This window comes from Rhipicephalus sanguineus, chromosome 7 (assembly GCF_013339695.2).
Source record: "Rhipicephalus sanguineus isolate Rsan-2018 chromosome 7, BIME_Rsan_1.4, whole genome shotgun sequence".
Classification (NCBI taxonomy): Eukaryota; Metazoa; Arthropoda; class Arachnida; order Ixodida; family Ixodidae; genus Rhipicephalus; species Rhipicephalus sanguineus.
Window position 1 is genome coordinate 10,613,833 of NC_051182.1, and position 20,840 is coordinate 10,634,672.

General features: G+C 47.6%; 1 protein-coding gene across 1 annotated transcript in view; it reads right to left on the reverse strand.

The window, feature by feature from the left end:
• LOC119399286 (beta-hexosaminidase subunit alpha) overlaps window positions 1-3,989 on the reverse strand; it is a 276,820-nt gene extending 272,831 nt beyond the window's left edge. Inside the window, exon 1 of the mRNA XM_037666102.2 lies at window positions 3,867-3,989. Coding sequence (XP_037522030.2) covers window positions 3,867-3,944 — 78 coding nt within the window. The 5' untranslated portion in view covers window positions 3,945-3,989. The remainder of the gene's footprint in view (window positions 1-3,866) is intronic.
• Window positions 3,990-20,840: the final 16,851 nt, after the last annotated feature.

The following is a 20,840-nucleotide window of genomic DNA, read 5'->3' on the forward strand; positions in this document are numbered from 1 at the left end:
TTCACACATTATTATGCAGCTGTGTGACGGCTGTTAAAACGTTCAGCAGGTTAGATTTTGGTTTTCTTGGCCTAGTTGAGTGCTACGAGTGTTGGGCGAAGATAAAAACGCGTGTCTTTTGTGCGTTTCTTAAGCAGGCGTACAGCCGTAATAGTCAATGTTGTTGTACTGTTTGGGGTGTTCAATAAAACAAGAATGCGGTTTTGCACTGCAACAGTTTTTATTTCTTCTGTGTTAACAGATCACGCAAACAACTTGGACACATGGACGTAAGAAACGTACACAGTGCATCGCGCGCACGCATAAAAAACGGGCCTGTCATTTTAAAACAATATAGAACAATCGACGTAACAAACGGCATGGCTGTCTAGTGGAGCAGCGTCGGCAGTACAGCGTCGGCAGACATATTTACAATGTCAAACCAGAATGAAAAATGAATAGAAAAACGGCGAGTAACGGGCGCTTTGCCCACGGCTTCAATGAGCGGCGCGTACCCACATTTCGCCACCGTTCGCCGTTGGTGGCGCCACCAGTACAACTCAAAGCAGCAGCGCACGAGGCGGATAAGCGAGGCCGACGCTTTTACGATGCTTGGGCTACGGTCACCACCTCGCGGTATGTTAAGGCAGTGAAAAAATTGAACCTCTATTGAAAACGTGCCGAATGGGACGGACGTGTAACGCGTTGCAGGTGCTAATCGCGGAGGCCACAGTAATGATGAATTACTTTACGTTACCGCTCCCAGAGGGCAACACCACCCCGCAGACCGGGTGAGTGGTAGATTTAAAAAGCGCGTTTGTAAAACCTCTGTAGTCTGTGTCCGTGGCGCAGTGAATAGCGTGCCCGGCTTTTCTTTTTGCGGATCGAGCGGTCGTGGGTTCGATGCCCGTTGACGGAACCTTTTTTTTGCCATCTGATCGTGTATATTTTTTCGGCGTCATTTCCGTGACAGAAATACGTCACTGAAGTCTTGGTGGACCCTGGCATAAACACTTTCGTGTTAAAGAAATGGCATAGTGGGTTCATTCTAAAAAGACAGGGCGTGCAAACACGGACACAAGAAAGAAATCAGGACGCCACAAACGCCGACTAACAACTGAAGAGACGCACAACGGCTGAAAAGAAAGAAGGCACGAATACTTATCTGCGCATGCCCATGCAAAAGGCGAACCTATCAATCCGGCACGCGTGGCGGTCTACGTGGAAGATAACTGTTAAGGCATTTGATTTCATCTTTATGCAAGTTAATCGACGGTTGACTCACGCATGCGCTACCACTATTCTCGATATGCCATGCTTCAATCATCAGGTGCGTTTCTTCATTTCTATGCCGGTACAACACGGCGCATTCATCAAATTTTGTCGTGCACTTACAATCTCGACAATGTAAAGATATATTAAAAGGCCTCCTGTTAGCGATCTCTTATGTTTCAACAATCTCTGGGTAATGCATTGGCCCGTCTGCCCTACGTAGAAGCGGCCGCAGGTGAAAGGGACCCTTACACCACACTCGTACGGCAATCAGCGAATTTGTTGGCCGTTGTGCGTTTCTTCAGTTGTTAGTCGGCGTTTGTGGTGTCCTGACTTCTTTCTTCTGTCCGTGTTTGCACGCCCTGTCTTTTTAGAATGAACACGTACCAACTAGCTCAGCTCTCTGTTTTTCTAAGGATAGTGGTTGCTTCGCTACTCCAGAAAAAATTACGATGATTTATGGCGCAGTGGGTACCTTGCATGTGTATTGTATTAATTGTCCCAGGAGAGTCTACAACGGGCTCTAGAAAGGCCGCTCTTCCAGCTTTCGCTGTGCCTCTGCTGCGTGTTCAGCGCAGGCCTGCCGGCGGCAAGTTATCTTTTCGTCGACTTTACTTTTTTCACATTTATATTCTAATTACTACAGATAACACCTCCTATACTTTCCTTGGCATTGCTGTCTGTTAGTTCCCATTAATATTGTGTCTAAGAAAGAAAAACGAGCCCTTAAAAGTAATCTTCTTTCTTTCATTCATAGCGAGTGTCTCGTTCTGGCAGACATGATGCCTTCAAGTAGTATGCGAGGGATTATTGGTCAGCTGCCTGCTCGTAAGTATATCACGTGCTACGTGACGCCAAAAAGGCAGAAAAAGAGTGTTCCACACTCGCCGCCATGGCTGCGACTGGCGCTGACTGAGATTCCTAAGTTTCAATTCACATATATACCCTATAAAGTGGACGGGGAGATGACCGCCGCCATAGCTCAGTGGTAGAGCATCGGACGCGTTATTGGAAGGTCGCAGGTTCGGTCCCTGCCGGCGGCAAGTTATCTTTTCGTCCACTTTACTTTCTTCACATTTATATTCTAATTACTACAAATAACACCCCCTATACTTTCCTTGGCATTGCTGTCTGTTAGTTCCCATTAATATTACGCTGATTATTGCGTGTTATATCATAAAATAAATTTTCTCCTTCACCATCTTGTTCGTAACGACGGATTCTCACACTTGTACCGATACTGTGACATCTGATGACTGCAGCAACTTATTCATTACGCACAGTGTTGCCATGCTAAGTACATGAGATAGACACATCGTTGATTAATTCTTGAATGCGCCTTTATGGTACGGAAGCTTATTCAGAAAAGACATATTTACAACATTGTTGTAACAACAACAGCGCAAATTCGAGAGACAATGACAAAACATTTACACTCAACACAGGAGCAGTGTTGTGCCTATGTTGTGTGCAAATGTTTTGACCTTGTCTCTTGAATTTGTGGTGTCGTTCTCACCTGATGCGGAGCGAACTAGCCCTCCAGTACCTGTTGACAAGATTGAACTTTATAGCCGTACGTCGATATGATAGAAATTACACCATCTCCCGCTAAAGGGGACCATGAGGCGATGCGAAGCCGGAGCACTTGCACGATCGCGTTCCGTTGGCGTTCGTTGGGCATGCTACCGACCTCGCGTCGTGGAACGCGAAGAGGGACGCTACGCGCGTCGTATCTTCCATCTAGCCTGGCCGTTAATTCTCACAGGGCGAGCGGGGAACGCGGTCGACAGGCGGGCGAGAGGGGGGCAGCGTAGGAGAGGAGAGAGAAGGGGAGGGGACGCGCATGCGCTCGAGCTCATCGCGGCGTTGCGCAGGAGAGAATTTCGGCATGTCTAGCCCGCGTTTCAGAGGAAGAGTGGAAAGGGGTATGGGAGAGGGAAAGTGGAGAGGGAATCTGGAGAGGGAAAGTGGGGAGGGGAAGGGGAGAGGGAAAGTGGATAGGGGAAGGGGAGAGGGGGAGTGGAGAGGAGGTGTGTGGAGAGGGTATGCGCATGCGCAGTAAGGGTGGTCACGCCGCACACCACCACCACCACCACCACCGCCGGATTGAGCTCGACCTTAAGATACTTCGCATCTAATATTATCTGCCTCGCTCGAACCTCTCCAGTCTTGAACTTTGCGAAGGCGTCGCGACTGCCTTATCTTACTCGCCACGCTGTACTTGTTTAGCTGTTCCTTCCCGTGCTCGCAGTTATCGCAAACTCTTAACTTTTCGAGCTAGAACAGCAATGTACCAATGTAGTCTTTCTTTTTTGCTGTACTAATGAACTGCGGAAATTTGAAATTCATTACCTGGAGAAGCTCGCGTGTTGTGATCTCACCAGTTTCTCTGCAATTCATGTAGGCTGTATAATGCACGATCCCGCTTGGTCCATTAACCCAAACGGGACTGCGGTGTATAAAAATAAATTAGTAAATAAATGAATAAATAAATGGTTGTTTTGCACGGTAGTGACAGAGAATGATTTTACTTTGCAGATGGAAGGTCTGCCTATTTGTTTCTTTATACAAGCACTCGATATACTGCTACTACATGCGTTAGCTTGAGAACTCACCACACCTGGGCGACTGAGGCGCCCCGCCTTTCTTTGGTGCTGCGCTAGTGATACGGACGCCATGCACAGCAAAATCATCAGTAACCCAGGCAGGACAATGGTGGAGGTCTGCCAGTTGCACTTCATCATGATGGTATAGCGAGGCCAAAGGCTACAAAGAAGATGCAAAACCATTAGTAAAATCAATGCTTAGCAGGTCTTGGTTAGAGCTTAACTAGCCGGTAATTTTATTTTATAATAATAGACACTATAAATTCTTAGAAATATATTCTTGAAGATGTATTTCTTGGAGATATATTTAAACACGAAAGTGTTTTATTGCGGAGTCCACCAGGACTTCACTGACGTACTCCCGTCACGGTTATGACATTGGTACATTGCACACTAACGGATGCCAATGAAGCAACCAAAAGAAAAAGTTCTGCCGCCAGGAATCAAACCCACGGCTTCTCGGTCCGAGAGGATGGGTGTTTTAATGACTAGACCTCCAATGCACATGCACGAGGTTCCACAAACGCGCCTTATATCTTTCACACATTCTCTCTCGCATGGTGCTCTCTGTTAGCGGGGCTAGGCGGGGAGGGGCGGTGCCATCGTCTGTGAGCGGTGAAGTGAAGTACCGCGTCATCACACTAACGAGCGCCGATAGGGAGCGAAAGGGGGGGACTTTAGACGTAGTTAGAGCGTCTCGATGCCATCGAGGAACGCTGGCCACGCTAGCAACGAGGAGTCGCCCTAGATGCAGTTACGTTCTCTGCCTTTCGCTTCGTGTTAGCGTGTGACGGCTCGTTGTCGGAGTAGAGCAGCTTCCACATGCACCAGCGGTGTCTCTTAGCCTCCTGCTGCTTCGGGTGTGATAGCACTGACAAATAAAACTTCTGCAATAAGCCCCAGAAAGGTAACGATGTCGACGGGCTCATCTCGTGTCTTGGTGGAACAAGACAGAGGCCTGCGGGACGTCGAACGCCTTCACGCATTCGCGGCAACGTGGGTGCATCCTCGTCAAACGGGGCCAAAGCTCCCAAACACCAACATACACTGTACAAGCTCTCATAGATCATTATTCCTATATGGTTAGGTAGCGCACTTTGGACGGGGACAAAAGAAACAGGAAGGACACGACACTCGCTACACTCGAAACTGAATTTATTTCAGGAAAAATACTTCAATATATATGCACCCAAGCACCCTCGAGCGACACAGAAATGAACCAACCCTCAATATAACCTGATCAAAGACAAAATTTTGCACACTTAAAGGATTATTTAAGCACGTGTGAAGATAAACCGACAGTCCATGTATTCTTATCTAGGACCAAACTTTCTGCGCACACTCAAGCGATACAAAAACCAAAAGTTTACGAAACACGTGCAGCTTATACACATTAAAAAACCATGCACAATCTAGGGTTATTGCAAGACGTTCCACAAGAAATCTACACTCGCTTAAAACGGAAATAGGAGCAAGAATGAGGGCATAACAGAAGCAACCCTACAACTTAAGGCCCTTCCAGGAAGGTGGCTTCCCGATGAGTTAATGAAACTGATGGTTGACTAATGCAGCAGTCTTTTCTTTTGTTAATGTGAAACGCTTCAACTATTTCCCTGGTTAGTTGGTTCACATGGTGGAAAATGACGGAGGTTTCATCAAACAGTGGCAAGTAGCCACAATGAGAACAGTGTCCCCTTATGTGGGAATGATAATTTTTTCCTAAGGCCCTCTTATGCTCTGACAGCCTGGTGCTCAGACACCGACCCGTTTGGTCGATGTATACTTTCTCACAAGATAGGGGTAAACAATATACAACGGATAATTTACATCTAACAATCTTTGTTTTGTGATGTATCGTGCATCTGTTGTTATTAGTCTTTTCTGCTGAGGAAAGCTTGCGGTCTCATCTTGCACATATTTTACCAAGCTTGTTCGGCGCCGAGAACACTACTTCTAGGTCAAACCTATTGCCTACATTTTTTAAGTTATGTGCAATCTTGTGCGCATATGGTATAGACACCATCTTTTTCCTGTTTTCATTTTTTGTTGTCATTTTGTTCCGGGAGTTATCTCGTACGTAACTAATCAGCTTGTTTGCTGATCTACACAGCACGTGTTTTTCATACCCTGCATTTTTTAACCTGCTAATTTGTTGACGGAAGCTTTCGCTAATCCTTTCTGGGCACGACTTCGTCAGGGCTGCTCTCAGATATGAAAATGCTATGCCACTCTTTACGACCTTAGAATGACCCGAACTATAGCTAACTAACGGTTTTTCCGTTCATGGATTGTACGACCAGCATACATGTCCAGCTGTGGCAGCTATTTGAACATCCGAAAACTGCAGTTTGTCATTATTTGGTAACTCAACAGTGAATTCCAGCCCCTTGACTATTGTTCTTAAAGATTTTTAAAACTTCTGCTGCTCTTTTTTCTAAATCACCCGGTTTAACAAATACCCAAAAATCATCGACAAAGCGGAACACCCTGAGTGCAAGTCCGTTGAGGTTCAAATCTATTGTCTTGTCCAGGCTAGCTGAGTAAATTGTGCTCAAAACCGGGGCTACTTTCGAGCCTATAATAATGCCCGATTTTTGACGGTACAAAATATTGTTCCACATTACAAATGTCGACCTCAGGTAAAAGGATAACAATTCAAGAAATGCATCAACCGACACACCACACTTATTCACGGACTCTAACTCATCGTTTTCATCTGTTATACAATGTCTTACACTTGACAATAGGGGACCATGCGGAATGTTGTAATACATATCCTACACATCAATACTGAATAAACTGCATTTACCCGGGTTATGAGTGCTTAAATACGTAACTAACGCCTCGGAGTTTGGAAGAACGAACGGATCTGACACAAGTACACTAGAATGGTACCCACTACGCCATAAATAACAATTTTTGTGAATTTGGGAAGCACCTACTAAGCCATTCTGCCGTCATTCTGCGGAGAAGCGAGGCACCAGCTACACGTCTGTAGGGCATTATGTGCACTTTGTTGACGCGACGACTGATGACGATGAAGAATTATGGCTCAGCTCTTTGTAGTGGGTTGGAAGCTTTAAACGGCCCACCAGTTATGTAATTTGCATTGGGTGACACCCGGTCACTATTTCCCTTTCCCGTCATGCTGTATACCATACGTTGACGTGGGAGAGAGACGGGGGGGGCGAAGAACTTTACTGAGACCCCGAGGAAATGGTTCATGCGCTTATGGCTTCCTTGGCAACCAACACAAGTGCACTTGCGAGAACCCACTACGCTATAAATCATTGTAATCTTACTGAGACCCCGAGGAAATGGATCATGCGCTTATGGGCTTCCTTGGCAACCAATACAAGTGCACTTGCGAGGAACCCACTACGCTCTAAATCATTGTAATTTTACTGAGACCCCGAAGAAATGGATGATGCGCTTATGGGCTTCCTTGGCAACCAATACAAGTGCAGTTGCGAGGAGCCCACTACGCTATATATCATTTTAATTTTTGAGAAGTAGGGCAGCAGGCACTGTGCCATTTTTCATCATTCTACGGAGAGCCGTGGTACCTGCTAAACGCATGTAAGGCATTATGCGCACTTTGTTGATGCTGTGCCTGATGACGACGAAGAATTATGGCAGAGCCCTTTGTAATGGGTTGGAAGCATTCAACAGCCTACTCGTTGCGCAATTCGCATTGTGGGACGCCTGGTTAAAGAATTCGCGTTGTGCGACGCTTGGTGCTTATTTTACTCTTCTACCACGCTATATTGCATATGCTAATGTGGTTCCTTCCCGACATCAAGCCTGTATAGGACCTTTTTGCAAAGCGGTTTCAAGCACCGGCATGGCTCAGAGGTTGAATACAGTAAAACCTCGGTGATGCGATCACGGCTCGTACGAATTTCGGGGTGATACGAATTTTTCTGTGGTCCCGGCCAAGGCCCCTTTAGCCTGCAATGTATTGAAGTACGGTTGCTGAGAACCGACTTGCACCCCGCGACGTTTGATACGAACGTGCACTAGCGCAGAGGTAAGAACAAGTGCTGCCCGCGCTCTCGCGGAAGACGCGGCAGACACGCGCGGGCATGCGCGCTGCGCGACCATCAACGGTGCGTCGTTGCCTCCGAGATAGTGCGTGCCAATCAAATCAAATCAAATCAATCAAATCAAATTTATTTCAACATACAAGCGATGTCGTGGACAATGAACTAAAAGCCAGCAACGCTTGACAGGGTCCATTGCCCATTTTTCAGGCAGTGACAAAACGGGAAAAACAAGAAATACACCGGAATTAAACTATTCATACACCGCATGATATTACAAGACTACAAGAATTACATCAAACACAAGAAATACACAAAAGTACACAAGAATTACACTATCAGTACACCGAAACATATAACAGGAATGCAAGAATAACACAAGAGGTACCCAGCATCATAAGCACTAATACATAAACATTGGCATTGCAGTAAATAAACATAGTACATAAACATAAGCATTGCAGTTGCATACATCTTTTTTTAGGGGCGAAGCTCCTTAAAGCGGCACCCGTTCGTCCCTCGTAGTTGTCGTATATAGTCGTAGTGCGTAACCAGTCGTAACGCTAGTACCAGATCTTGACCTCCAAGGTGGTGCCGGTGGGAGATTTTTCCTGTGCGTTGTTGAACAATAAAAAATTCGCAGCGTGCGCGTTAACTAAAAGCCGAATTCTTCTGTCTCTCATTCCCCATTAGCAGCCATTGGCATGTTCCAGTAGGAAACGTTAGTAGAAGTAGAAGTGTAAGTGTTAGCTAAAAGCCGACTTCTTCTGTCTCTCATTCCCATTAGCAGCCATTGTTTACCTCCAAGGTAGTGCCTGGTGAGATTTCTCCTGTGCGTGATTAAACAACAAAAATTTTGTTCAAAACGCCGTTGATTGATGAAATAAACCAACGAAAGACGCCAGATGTTTTCTAAAAGCAAAACGAAAGAACGCCAGATGTTTCTAAAGCAAAACGAAAAGACGCCAGCTGCTTAACGAAAGACGCCAGATGTTTTCTAAAGCAATGTTTTTCTAAACAATGAAAATTCACAGCGTACATGTAAAATTAAAGTGAGATGCAAGTCGTCATAACTCATCGAACCTTTAGTATAAACGCGCCCGATCTCACGTCGGTGATGATGTACTGGGCAGAATTCACGGAAGATTCACGGTTTACCGATGAACCTCCGCAGGTTCGCCCACTCATCATCATTCACTCCGTGGATATGCTGTGATTTTTTTTGACATTATGAAGAGTTATATTACATTTTTTGTATTTAAGTGATAGGGTAGTCTATAACATAGCATCTGATAGGTATAGTTCGTTCTAGACCTCGGTAGTTCCCATATTTCAGAGCTCCTTGTATTGGCCATTTTATGCTTTCGCGTTAAATTAGAAATACGTTTTAGAGTGTCATTGTTCTTTTTAATAGCATTCTTATAATTTCTTATTAATAGGTTTTCGTAAATGTTAGGCATTGGTACCAAGTTTAGTTTTTCGAACAGAGGACTAGTTGGCGGAATCTTGGAGGTCTTTAGGCCCCTTCGCGTTTAGATTACAGATGACGTTGACGTCGCGCTCTTTTTTTTTCCGACGCGTTGACGCGTGCTCCTGTGCACGAGGCAGCAGCGTCTTTGTACTGTGTTAACACGTGCCTGCCACATCGATGCAAGTCATGTCCCCGCAATCAGACGTTCTATGAAACAAGACTTAAACTTGGGCTGCGGGTCCGTCATGAAGTCCCATTAAAGGTGGACGAAGACCCAAAGAGACGAAGCGGACTGCCTTGGCGAAGGAGCTATCGTGCGCAAAGCGCTTCTTAAGTCACTTTCGTCGCAGTACGGTAATGTCATGCAGAAAAGCGTAGTAAAATTAGGAAGGGGCTCCTAGCGATCACGGGGCACAACACACCTGGTTCATTAATTACACAAGCGCATGCACCGTATATGTACGAGTACAAGTATGATCGTCGACGTCTAAAAACTTTACTGGCAATCATTCAGGGCTGTTCATGATGTCGCTGCGGCCTTGAGAAACACTGAATCAAAACATATGCCAATTTTCTTTGGTCGCATACTAATTTTCCATGTTTTCTGGTGATACGAATTTCGGATGATACGAATATTTTGCTAACCCCGCGAGATTCGTATTACCGAGGTTTTACTGTACTGGGCTCCCACGCAGAGGGCCCAGGTTCGGACCTCGTTCCATCCTGGAATTTTTTTCTCCTTTCGTTTTTTTTTTTCCTATTTCGAGCGATACTGGTTACGGACACCGGCGGCGGTGGCGGCGGCGGCGGACAACTACGGCGCCAAAAACGGCCGGTGAAATGATCTCATAACAGCTTTCGCTGTAAAACACGTGCAGTTTTACCACCGTAAGGTGGTAAAACGTGGTGATGCAGGTGTAAGGAAGCACCTCGGAGTGTGATGGTGCGCATGCGCTCATGTCTGACGGTTTTTTGGCTTTCTATGTTGTCTGTAGTAATAAATCAGTTGATGTCTAGCGCCCGTCCTGTGTATGTGTTCCTTACTTGTGTGTACGTCTGGTTTTTTTGCGCTACAAACACGATTACTAGGGCTTCGGTGCGCATGGCAACTTTGTGATGTGCCATCCCGACGATTCAGTGCTTTTTTTGTCTAAATTTGTGTACGTTTCAGTGTCATTTGACAAGTTGTCTCGCACTGCGTATTGATCCATCTTCTCACCGGGCAAATGCCGCTGCTTCTGTTTCTTTATTCAGTGCATTCGTTTCGTTTGGTGCTCACACAAAACGTGAGGAAATGCGACGCCTTTTTTTAATGCTCCTTAATTATCGATCCATTTGCATTCCAGTGAACTTGCCACTTTCTGTCATCAACAGATTCATATACCAAAGCTTCACCACTTCGAGATTGCTGGTGGAAGGAGAAGCGGTCTACGAGACCGAGCATGTAGTAGCATGCAAGGCTAAGGAAAAGAATGAAAATACAGTAACGTTTGCCGGACTTGTTCTGCAAACGTTGGCTGTGAACTAGAACAGACATGAACTTGAAATAGCGGTCAATAAAATAGAAGTTATTGCAGCAACCAGCAGCCGCAAAACAGGATAGTAATTATTTGACGAGTACCCCAGCAATTTAGGCAGCAGTGTCGTGTCTAACGCCAACAGGGTGGCATCCTTCCCACGTAAATAATTGAGGCTCCAAGAAAATACATGGGGTTGGAGAGGCCCAACGTGAGTTTGAGAGTGGCACAAATAAATTTGGGCTTTTTAGCACATGGTGTTTGCGTCAGGGGAACGCAAGCTCGGCTGAAAAAATGTTATTGCCAACATAAATGCAGCACACAGCGGCAGCATTTGACTCTCGCTATGTACGTCCACCAGCAAACGTCGCGTAGCTTATGAAGGCGAAAGCCTTAGATGCCTCTTCAAACGGGGCGATTGGCCGTCGGCGGCGTCAAGACGAGTGACGCAAAAAATAATCGTCACGTGATGACGTCACCATATGACGCCATCATGACGTCAGAGATCTCCTAAATTCGAAACTTCGTTATGACATCACCATGACGTAACATAACGTGATGTCACATGATGACGTATTCACACGACATGGTCCCTTTGCATTGCCTCCGTGATCGGTGGGCCGATCACAGAGGCAATGCAAAACTTATGTAGCTTATGATGCAATGCAAAACTTATGTAGCTTACGAAGGTGAAAGCCCTAGATGGCTCATCAAATAGGAAGATTGCCCGTCGGCGTCCCGCGTCGGTGGCGTCAAGACGAGTTATGCAAAAAATAATCGTCACGCGATGGTGATCGCCAAATTATGTAGCGTCATTATGACGTCACATAACGTGACGTTACATGATGACGTACTTACGCGTTATGGTCGCTTTGCATTGCCTCCGTGATCGGTCACGGAGGTCGTGCTAAACCGCGTTAGGTGCAGAACGCTTTTGGAGGGGGGCTCAGGAGAATCAGTACAACTACTGACAAGAAGAAGAAGATGGCTTACGCCTTCTAGTCATCTTTAGCGAATGCATAAGGGACCCTGTGCGTTTTTTAATTCAACGTATCTAAACAATGACTTGCGCATCTGCAGCCGATTTTGTGGACGCTGAGTACGGGGCCGACAATCAAGAGGTCGCACGGGAGGGTTCTGAGATGGCATCGCACGTGGTAAAAGGTAGCGCCTTTTCCATCATGTGGCACATAAGCATCATTTGCCGGCGGGAAACGCGCGCGAGCCATCGTCTCAGTGCGCGCTGTCTGCTACTCACCGAACATCGCAGGCCCGACGCAGTAACGAAAGTCTTCGTCGCGGAAGTGTTTGATGCACACAAGACTCGTAGCCGATGGCTACTTGCCGCTTCTTAGCTTTACAACCCATGCTTCACGCAGTTTCTTGTCCCGCGGTTACCGGTGCAGGCTGACGCTTGGCTCCGTTGCGTAAGCGCGGCACTGCGGCACCGAGCGGTAGAGCCCGATGTTCGTCGCCTTCGGAGGCAGCCGCTCTATTACAATGGTTTCAACTTGAGAAGAAAATGCGAGAAACCTTCTGAATTTGAAAAGACCGCAGCGCATGTGGCACTTGAAACTCGTTTTCAAAGCACGCGGCAGTGCTCCACAAGCAGCCGACGCGGCCGCTGAGACCACGTGATCCTGCCAAGCACGTCACGCCGACGGTGGCGCCGGCGTTTCCTGTGGTGGGCCTCGAGGCCAATACATCGGCTAAACGGGTCGGTGTCTGAACACCAGGCTGTCAGAGCGTAAGAGGGCCTTAGGAAAAACTAATCATTCCCATATAAAGGGACATTGTTCTCAGTGTGGCTGCTTGCCACTGTTTGATGACACCTAGCTCCGTCGTTTTCCAACATGTGAACCAACTAACCAGGGAAATTGTTGAAGCGTTTCACATTAGCAAAGGAAAAGACTGCTGCATTAGTCAATCATCAGTTTCATTAGTTCATCGGGAAGCCACCTTTATGGATGGGCCTTAAGTTGTAGGGTTGCTTCTGTTATGCCCTAATTCTTGCTCCTATTTCCGTTTTAAGCGAGTGTAGATTTCTTGTGGAACGTCTTGCAATAACCCTAGATTGTGCATGGTTTTTTAAAGTGTATAAGCTGCACGTGTTTCGTTAACTTTTGGTTTTTGTATCGCTTGAGTGTGCGCAGAAAGTTTGGTCCTAGATAAGAATACATGGACTGTCGGTTTATCTTCACACGTGCTTAAATAATCCTTTGACAGAAGTGTGCAAAATTTTGTCTTTGATCAGGTTATATTGAGGGTTGGTTCATTTCTGTGTCGCTCGAGGGTGCTTGGGTGCATATATATTGAAGTATTTTTCCTGAAATAAATTCAGTTTCGAGTGTAGCGAGTGTCGCGTCCTTCCTGTTTCTTTTGTCCCCGTCCAAAGTGCGCTACCTAACCATATAGGTATAATGATCAGTCACCAACTAGCCCAGCTCTCAACCTTATTGAATCTCACAGATCAATGCACAATAAACATTGAACTACTTCAGTGAAGACCCGTTTCACTTTCGTGTAATACCGGTTCCTATGACGGAGGGATCAGCCATGCTTTTTTAACACGAAAGTGTTTTATGCCGGGGTCCACCAAGACTTCAGTGACTTATTTCCGTCACGGAAATGACGTCGAAAAAGTATACACGATCAGATGGCAAAGAAAAAAATTTACGTCAACGGGCATCGAACCTACGACCGCTCGGTCCTCAAGAACATATGCGGGCACGCTATCCACTGCGCCACGGTCACATACTCTAGAGGCTTTACAAACGCGCCTTTTAGATCTACCACGCTCCCGGTCGGCGGGGTGGTGTTGCCCTCTGGGAGCGGTAAAGTAATGTAATTCGTCATTACTGTGGCCTCCGCGATTAGCATCTGCAACGCGTTACACTTCCCTCATTCGACGCGTTTTCAACAGAAGTTCAAGCTTGTCAATGCATTAGCACACCGCGAGGTGGCGACCTTAGCCAAGCGTCGTAAAAGCGTCGGCGTCGCTCATAGCTCTGCGACGCGCGCCTGCCTCACTGTAACACCGCGTTCCCCGCTCACGCGCTCGCCCCTTGAAAAATCGCGGCCGGGATACGGGGGCGGCACGACGTGCTTTGCTTTTCCTCTAGTCCGGCCGTGGTGTTCAATCGCATTTTAACATGCCGCGGGATGGCGACCAAGTTCTGCGTCCAATATGCGACGCTCTTCTGGCTATCACACCTAGTTCTCTGATTACGCTTTCACCGTTAACTACTGCAGCTACCACAAGGGTTTGTTCAATCATTTAGCAGGGACGTTAGTCGTCGGGATGGAGATGTACCACCAATCATCAAAGTGGGCACATCGACGTTAAACAGTGCTATAGCTGCCAGACATCGATATACATTGTGCAAACTCTCCTATATCAATGTACAGTAAACATTCAGTTACTTCTGAAGGGGCACACACTACTTTCGTGTTATTCCGATTCCTATGACGGAGGGATCAACCATGTTTTTTTTTCTTCATCGACAGCCTCGCCCAATGCAAACCCCATTCCCCGTGTAGCTGTACTTTTCTCTCACATGACTCCCATTATTCGTAATCTGTGACAGATTCTCTCACTCGTGTTACGTCACGCCTCACGTCACCAATGCACCGAGTGCCTTGGAGAAAAATTAATTTGAGAGAATGACAGTAACGCCGGTTGAGCTCTCGAGGGGTGCGGACGCACATCACATGTGCTCCGCACTTTTTCGAATTTTCCACCGTAAGCCGGATTAGAGACGACTTTTTCTGTGCCGTGACCTTTCTGTCTACGCACCCGGTAGCCTTTCCAGAAAAATACGGACCTTGGCAGGCGATATTTCTGTGGCAATCAGCTCTTTTCACCCGGACGACGCTGTGTCGACGAGTCAAGCGTACCCCTAGGCCTACTAGGCGGTCGAACTCGACGCGGCGGCGCGAGACGCGGACTCGCGTCGCTCTGCCTCACCATGGCGTATGCCGTGGATGGAAACGACCTTGATCCGTCGGAGCTCAACGACGGGTCATGGGCACTGGCCCTTGATATGCCGAAAAAATACAGACGCCGGACCGGGACTGTATCAAACCCGATCAACGGAGAGACTACACTGATATGTGAGTCGGTGCCAACGCCGAGGCGCCAGGGGCGCCCGTCACCGACTGTGCGACGGCGACCCATGCCACGCCTTCCAGAGGACGATTACAAAGTGGTTCTTCGTCCGAATGGAGCCATCAACTTGACTGACGTGGGACCTGCGATAATCGTGGAGGCCATATGTATCGCCGCCGGCATCGACTTTCGGCTGGCACTCAAAGAAGACCAGGTGAGAATTCATCCAATCAAAAATACCATTACAGTCAGCACACCGGACCGCCTACGAGCCGAAGCTTATCGCAAGATCACGCAACTACAGCATGAACAAAATACCCTCAGCATACCTGTGGCCGCATATGTCCCAGCACCCGACAACTCGGTGAAGGGGGGTAATATATAAGGCACTCAGCTATGGAGATGACCAGGCCATATATGAGGAAGTTTCGGGCAGGAACCCTCACCTGCCGGTGGTGAGCGCGAGAAGATTAGATCAAACTAATCATTGCGTGATCACTTTTGCTAGGGACAAGCTCCCGAAGTATGTCAGATACCTGGCCCTCACCTTCGAAGTTTTCCCTTTCCGAGAGAGACTTGAAGCCTGCTTCAACTGTAGGAAGTTGGGACACCGAACTGACGTTAGTCCCAAACCACGACCACAAGTACCAAGATGCCGGCGGTGCGGTGAAGAACACACACCGCCACCCGAGGGAGAAAAACCGACCTGCCCTCCGTCCTGCGTAGTGCGCGGCGGAGGTCATCAAACTGGCAGCCGAAATAGCAAATATCGCTTCATAACTAAAAAGCAGCCCGGCAAGCCAGTCGCAGCCGACAATGCAAAAGGGCAGGAAATTCACAAACCAACTCCAGACAGCATTCCAAGCCAACAAGGTACCACCACCAAGAACAAGACGGCAGCGACCTGGGAATCCAGATCAAAGGAGAACAACGGAGGGGAGTCCCGTAGCCGTTCAGAATCTTTTCCGCCCTTGCGAGGTCGGAGCGAGAGCAGAGACCGCTCAGGGTCACGACCACGGGAGACCGCTCGAGCGAGAGCCGAGGGGAGCGATCGACGTCACGACCACGGGGAAACCGCTCGACATCCCGCCCGCGGGGAGACCACTCGAGTTCATCACACAAGCAACCGACCTCCAGAGAAAGCAAGCCTGCACCGCAGCCCCGGTCCAAGTCGCCTCAAGACTCGCAGGTGAGGGAGCTGGCGGAGCAGATCAAACTATTTGAGCAACAATTGGCTGCAGCTAATAATGAAATTAGGCAGTTAAATGTAAACAAAACCTCACTAATATTTCCCAACCTAAAAACGCGAACGAAATCGTGGCCTGCGTTGAACGTAAGGTAACTACTCAAGATGACATGGACACTGACAGTGTACGTAACGCAAAACGAAAGGCTGTTAGTCCGATAGAGCCCACTACAGCAAATGAAACAACCGTAGTGTTGGACTCACGAATGACAAACCTTGCAACTATGATGGAAAAAATGATGACTAATATGTCCAACCAGGTAATACAGATTAAACAACTGACAGAGAGCATTACAGCCCTTAGCTCAACAGGGACATCGCTCGTAATTCACACTGGGCTTTCAATGGTACAACAACCCCCCTTGCTGAGTCACACAGCCAGGGCGCAAGAAGCAATGACAACCACGACGCGCAACCCGGAAGCTCGACGCGCTGCCGGGGGGCCAATAAGATCACACAGCGCGAGCTCAGCGCGCATGGAACCTCATAGGCAATCGTGATGGCCAACGCACCTAAACAATCTGGCAGTGGAATTGCAGAGGCTTCGGCCGAAAATGCCGAGCTCTGGAATACACCATTCAAAATTATCCCACTAAACCCGATATTCTGGCCCTCCAGGAAACTTTTACGGCGGCGCAACTCTCCGGTTTCTCCCCTTACAATGAAATTGCACCCCCGGGTGCTTCTCCCGTCACGGCACTCATGGTCCATAGGAATCTAACTGCCAACCAAATAGACTTAGATTTCAAGGCAATCTCGTATACCTTTGTCGGACTTTTACCAAAACAACGATTAGAACAAACATTATATATTCTAAATGTATATAGCTCCCCGAGAGATAAGAACCCAGCTGTATTGAAACTCTTAGATAAAGCTTATAAATTTGCAAACCGAGCACCACTTGTGGTGCTTGGCGACTTAAATGCTCAGCACTCATCTTGGGGTTATCTTAAATGTGAAAAGAAAGCCACAAAGCTCTGGGAAACCGCCCAAGACCTCGGCTACACCCTCCTTAACGACCCAGAACGCCCCACCCGCATAGGGAACAGCGTCAGTCGTAACACCTCACCCGACCTAACATTTATCAGAAATATTGTCAATGCCACCTGGGAAAATTTAGAAATAAATGTAGGGAGCGATCACTACATTTTATTCACAACCATCCCCTGCAGGGGTTATAAACGAAATAGGCCTAAAGTCATGCATACTCGATGGGACATATTTCGTTTCATTCGAGATAAACGCGAGTCTGCACCGATTACAAGCCTTGAAGAATGGGTGTCCACCCTTGTACAAGATGCAGATAATTCAACCTCAGAAGTAGATATAGAAGAGGACAGTCCGACTCCACACGCCAAACTAATCCATTTATGGTCCGCGCAGCAAAGTCTTCAAAAGCGGTGGCTAACGCAAAAACATAACGAAAGCCTCCGTAAACGCATTGCACAGCTCGAGCGGGACATTGAGCAATACTCACAACCAAGCCAGGAAGACTGGCATCAACATTGCGTCCGCCTCAACGGGCAGCTGGGTTGTAAAAATACGTGGATCTTGCTTAAACATCTAATTGATCCTGACCAAACTAAAACAGCGTCGCAGAAAAACCTTCAGCGGATTATACGCTCCTTTCCAGGAGATAACGATGCACTTATTAAAGAACTTAAAAATCGATACTTTAACCTTACTACAGATCTCCCTGCACCTGCCACTTACATAGGAAAAAACAATGGAGAATTAGACAGAGAAATTACGGAATCTCAGGTTCGAGCGGTTCTAACGAATATCAAGATCCCGTCAGCTGCTGGTGAAGACCGCGTCACCAATAAAATGCTACGCAATCTAGATGACTCCTTAGTAACCCTAAACTCTTTAATGCCCACTGGAAAGAGGGCACCATACCAACCAGCTCAAAGCATGCCAAAGTAATTTTTATACCAAAATCAGGCAAAAAGTTGGAATTCGAAAATCTCCGCCCCATTCCTTTAACTTCATGCCTTGGCAAGGTTTTGGAGCATGTAATTTTAAACCGACTCAACGAGTACTCAGAGAGAGAGGGGCTTTTCCCCCACACAGTGATCGGATTTAGGCTAAATCTGTCTACGCAAGACATCATGTGGCAGATACAACATGATATTCTCTATCCAGGTCCCATTAGAGCCACGCGCACCATTCTTGGGCTGGACGTGAGCAAGGCTTTCGACAATGTGTCCCACGCGTCGATACTTGCCAATCTGACCCAAATGAATGTAGGCAAGCGCGTATACACTTACATTGCCAGTTTTCTTAAGGACAGAACTGCGGAGGTCCACTTGGGCGACATCAGAAGCGGATCTTTTCATTTAGGAACCAGGGGCACCCCTCAGGGTGCAGTGCTTTCCCCCTTCCTATTTAACGTTACCATGCGAGCTCTCCCTCCCTTACTGGAGAGGATTCCTCACATAAAGCATTTCATCTACGCGGACGACATCACCATCTGGACCAACAGTGGATCGGATGGTGAGATCGCAGACGCGCTACAGGAGGCCGCAGACAAAGTACAGAATTTCATTAAGCAAAACGGTCTTGTGTGCTCTCCCAAAAAATCTGAACTCCTAGTGATTAGGAATAAATCTCACAAACCCAGCACTACAGGAGACTCGGCTTTTCCTATCTGCGTGAATATGGAAGGCGGACCGGTCCGACCTGTTTTAACGATGCGAGTGCTAGGACTGTTAGTACAGCACAACACACATAATTCAGAAGCAATAGCGCGGCTGCAAGCCACGGCCCGCGAAATATGTGGCCTGCTAAGGCGCGTAGCCACGCGACATCGTGGAATGAAGGAGGCAGATCTATGCCGGCTGACCGAAGCCTTTCTGATCAGCCGCATTGTGTACTCCTTCCCATACTATCACCTCAGCCTCTCTGACAAAGAAAAAATAAATAGTATAATTCGCATGGCATACAAATCGGCCCTTCGGCTCCCTAGATATGCAAACTCCGAACGAGAACTACAATTCGGCATTTATAACACCCTCGATGAACTAATTGAGGCACACAAAAATGCGCAGCTAGCCCGTCTGTCAAGTACCGATGCGGGTAGAGGTGTCCTGGACAGACTAGGCATAAACCCTGTTATGGATTCGGCGGGGCCTACCTCGCTACCACAGGCGATCAGACGTCAGCTCGTGGTGAAGCCTCTTCCCAAGAACATGCTATCGGGCAGACATGACGGAAGGCGGTCTGCCAGAGCGAAAGACCTTTATGAAAAATACAAAAACAACCAATTCGTTGCGTACGTGGACGCGGCCAAACAAAATGACCGATGGCATACCGTAAGTGTGGTGACCGGAGGCGGACAGATTATATCAATGCCGCCTTGGTACAGGTGCCCGCCGCCGTAGAAGCTGAAGAGACCGCTATTGCTTTGGCCATGACGAGCGCCTCCGCTCGAACGATTTTAAGTGACTCGAAGAGAGCCCATCATCAATATCTCTAAAGGGAGCATAAACATCAGAGCGGCGAGGATTTTAAAAAACTGCCAGCGTGACAAAATTACTGAATTAGTATGTGTCCCTGCCCACTCGGGCAACCCTGGGAACGAGGAGGCGCACCGCGTAGCCCGAGGTCTAACAAACCGGCAGGCGCGTCTCTCGGACCCGGTCTACCCTGGTGAGGCACCGACTTCCTTTAATGATATAACGAATATCTGTAAAAGTGAACAGCGAGTCTACCCTCGGCCCGATGAAACCCTCACGAGAGCGCGGGCCACGATCCTCCGCCGCATTCAAACTGACTAATTTCCTAGTCCTCATCGGCTGGCGCTAATTACATGCGGATCGGTTAACCCAATCTGCCAAAACTGCAGCGCACAAGAATTGGCCACACAAAATCCCATATTGTGGGGCTGTGAAGGCTTTCCTCCCCCCAGAACGCTCCTGCCAGCTCGCTCACGTTCAACGTGGGAGGAGCTTATTAAAACTCCCGTTAAGGAAACGCAGCTAGCTATTGCTGTCTGGGCCGAAAGGGTCGCTGCCCACGTGGAGCCACACTCAGGACCGCACCATACGTGTAAATAAAGTTGAGTCCTCCTGGGAGAATGACATTAGTGAAGAAAAAACAAGTGTTTCTCACCACGCAATCGCCAACTCAGAGCGCGGGTGTACAGCAGACAAAGCTGCGGTAGCGCAGCCGAAAAATAAACTTTTGGCCAACAAGCTGTCGGCCAAAAACAATTTGTTACGCCGATACTGCAAGGGAAAACGCGCAGGGAATGTCTTCGCAACGAGCTCACTTTATAGTGGTACATTCGACTGGTCGTTTTCACGCACTGCGGAGCCTCTCGAAAATTCATGTGAAATAGCAACTGAGCATTACTACTAAAATAATCGGGCCAATACATGATAAGTAAGGGGAATATGACTTGCATTCCCTTTCGTTCTCGTTGTAGAACTTTAAAGCTGTTGAATTCACGACTTTCAAACACAGTCAGAGCGCCCCCAAACGACCACCCGAATGTGCCATTACACTGGCTTCGTGACGTTCGCTGCTTCATTCATGCCCACAGCGACTAATGAGAAGATGCGGTAGTCTCACGAAACAGGGTGCCTTGTTACGTT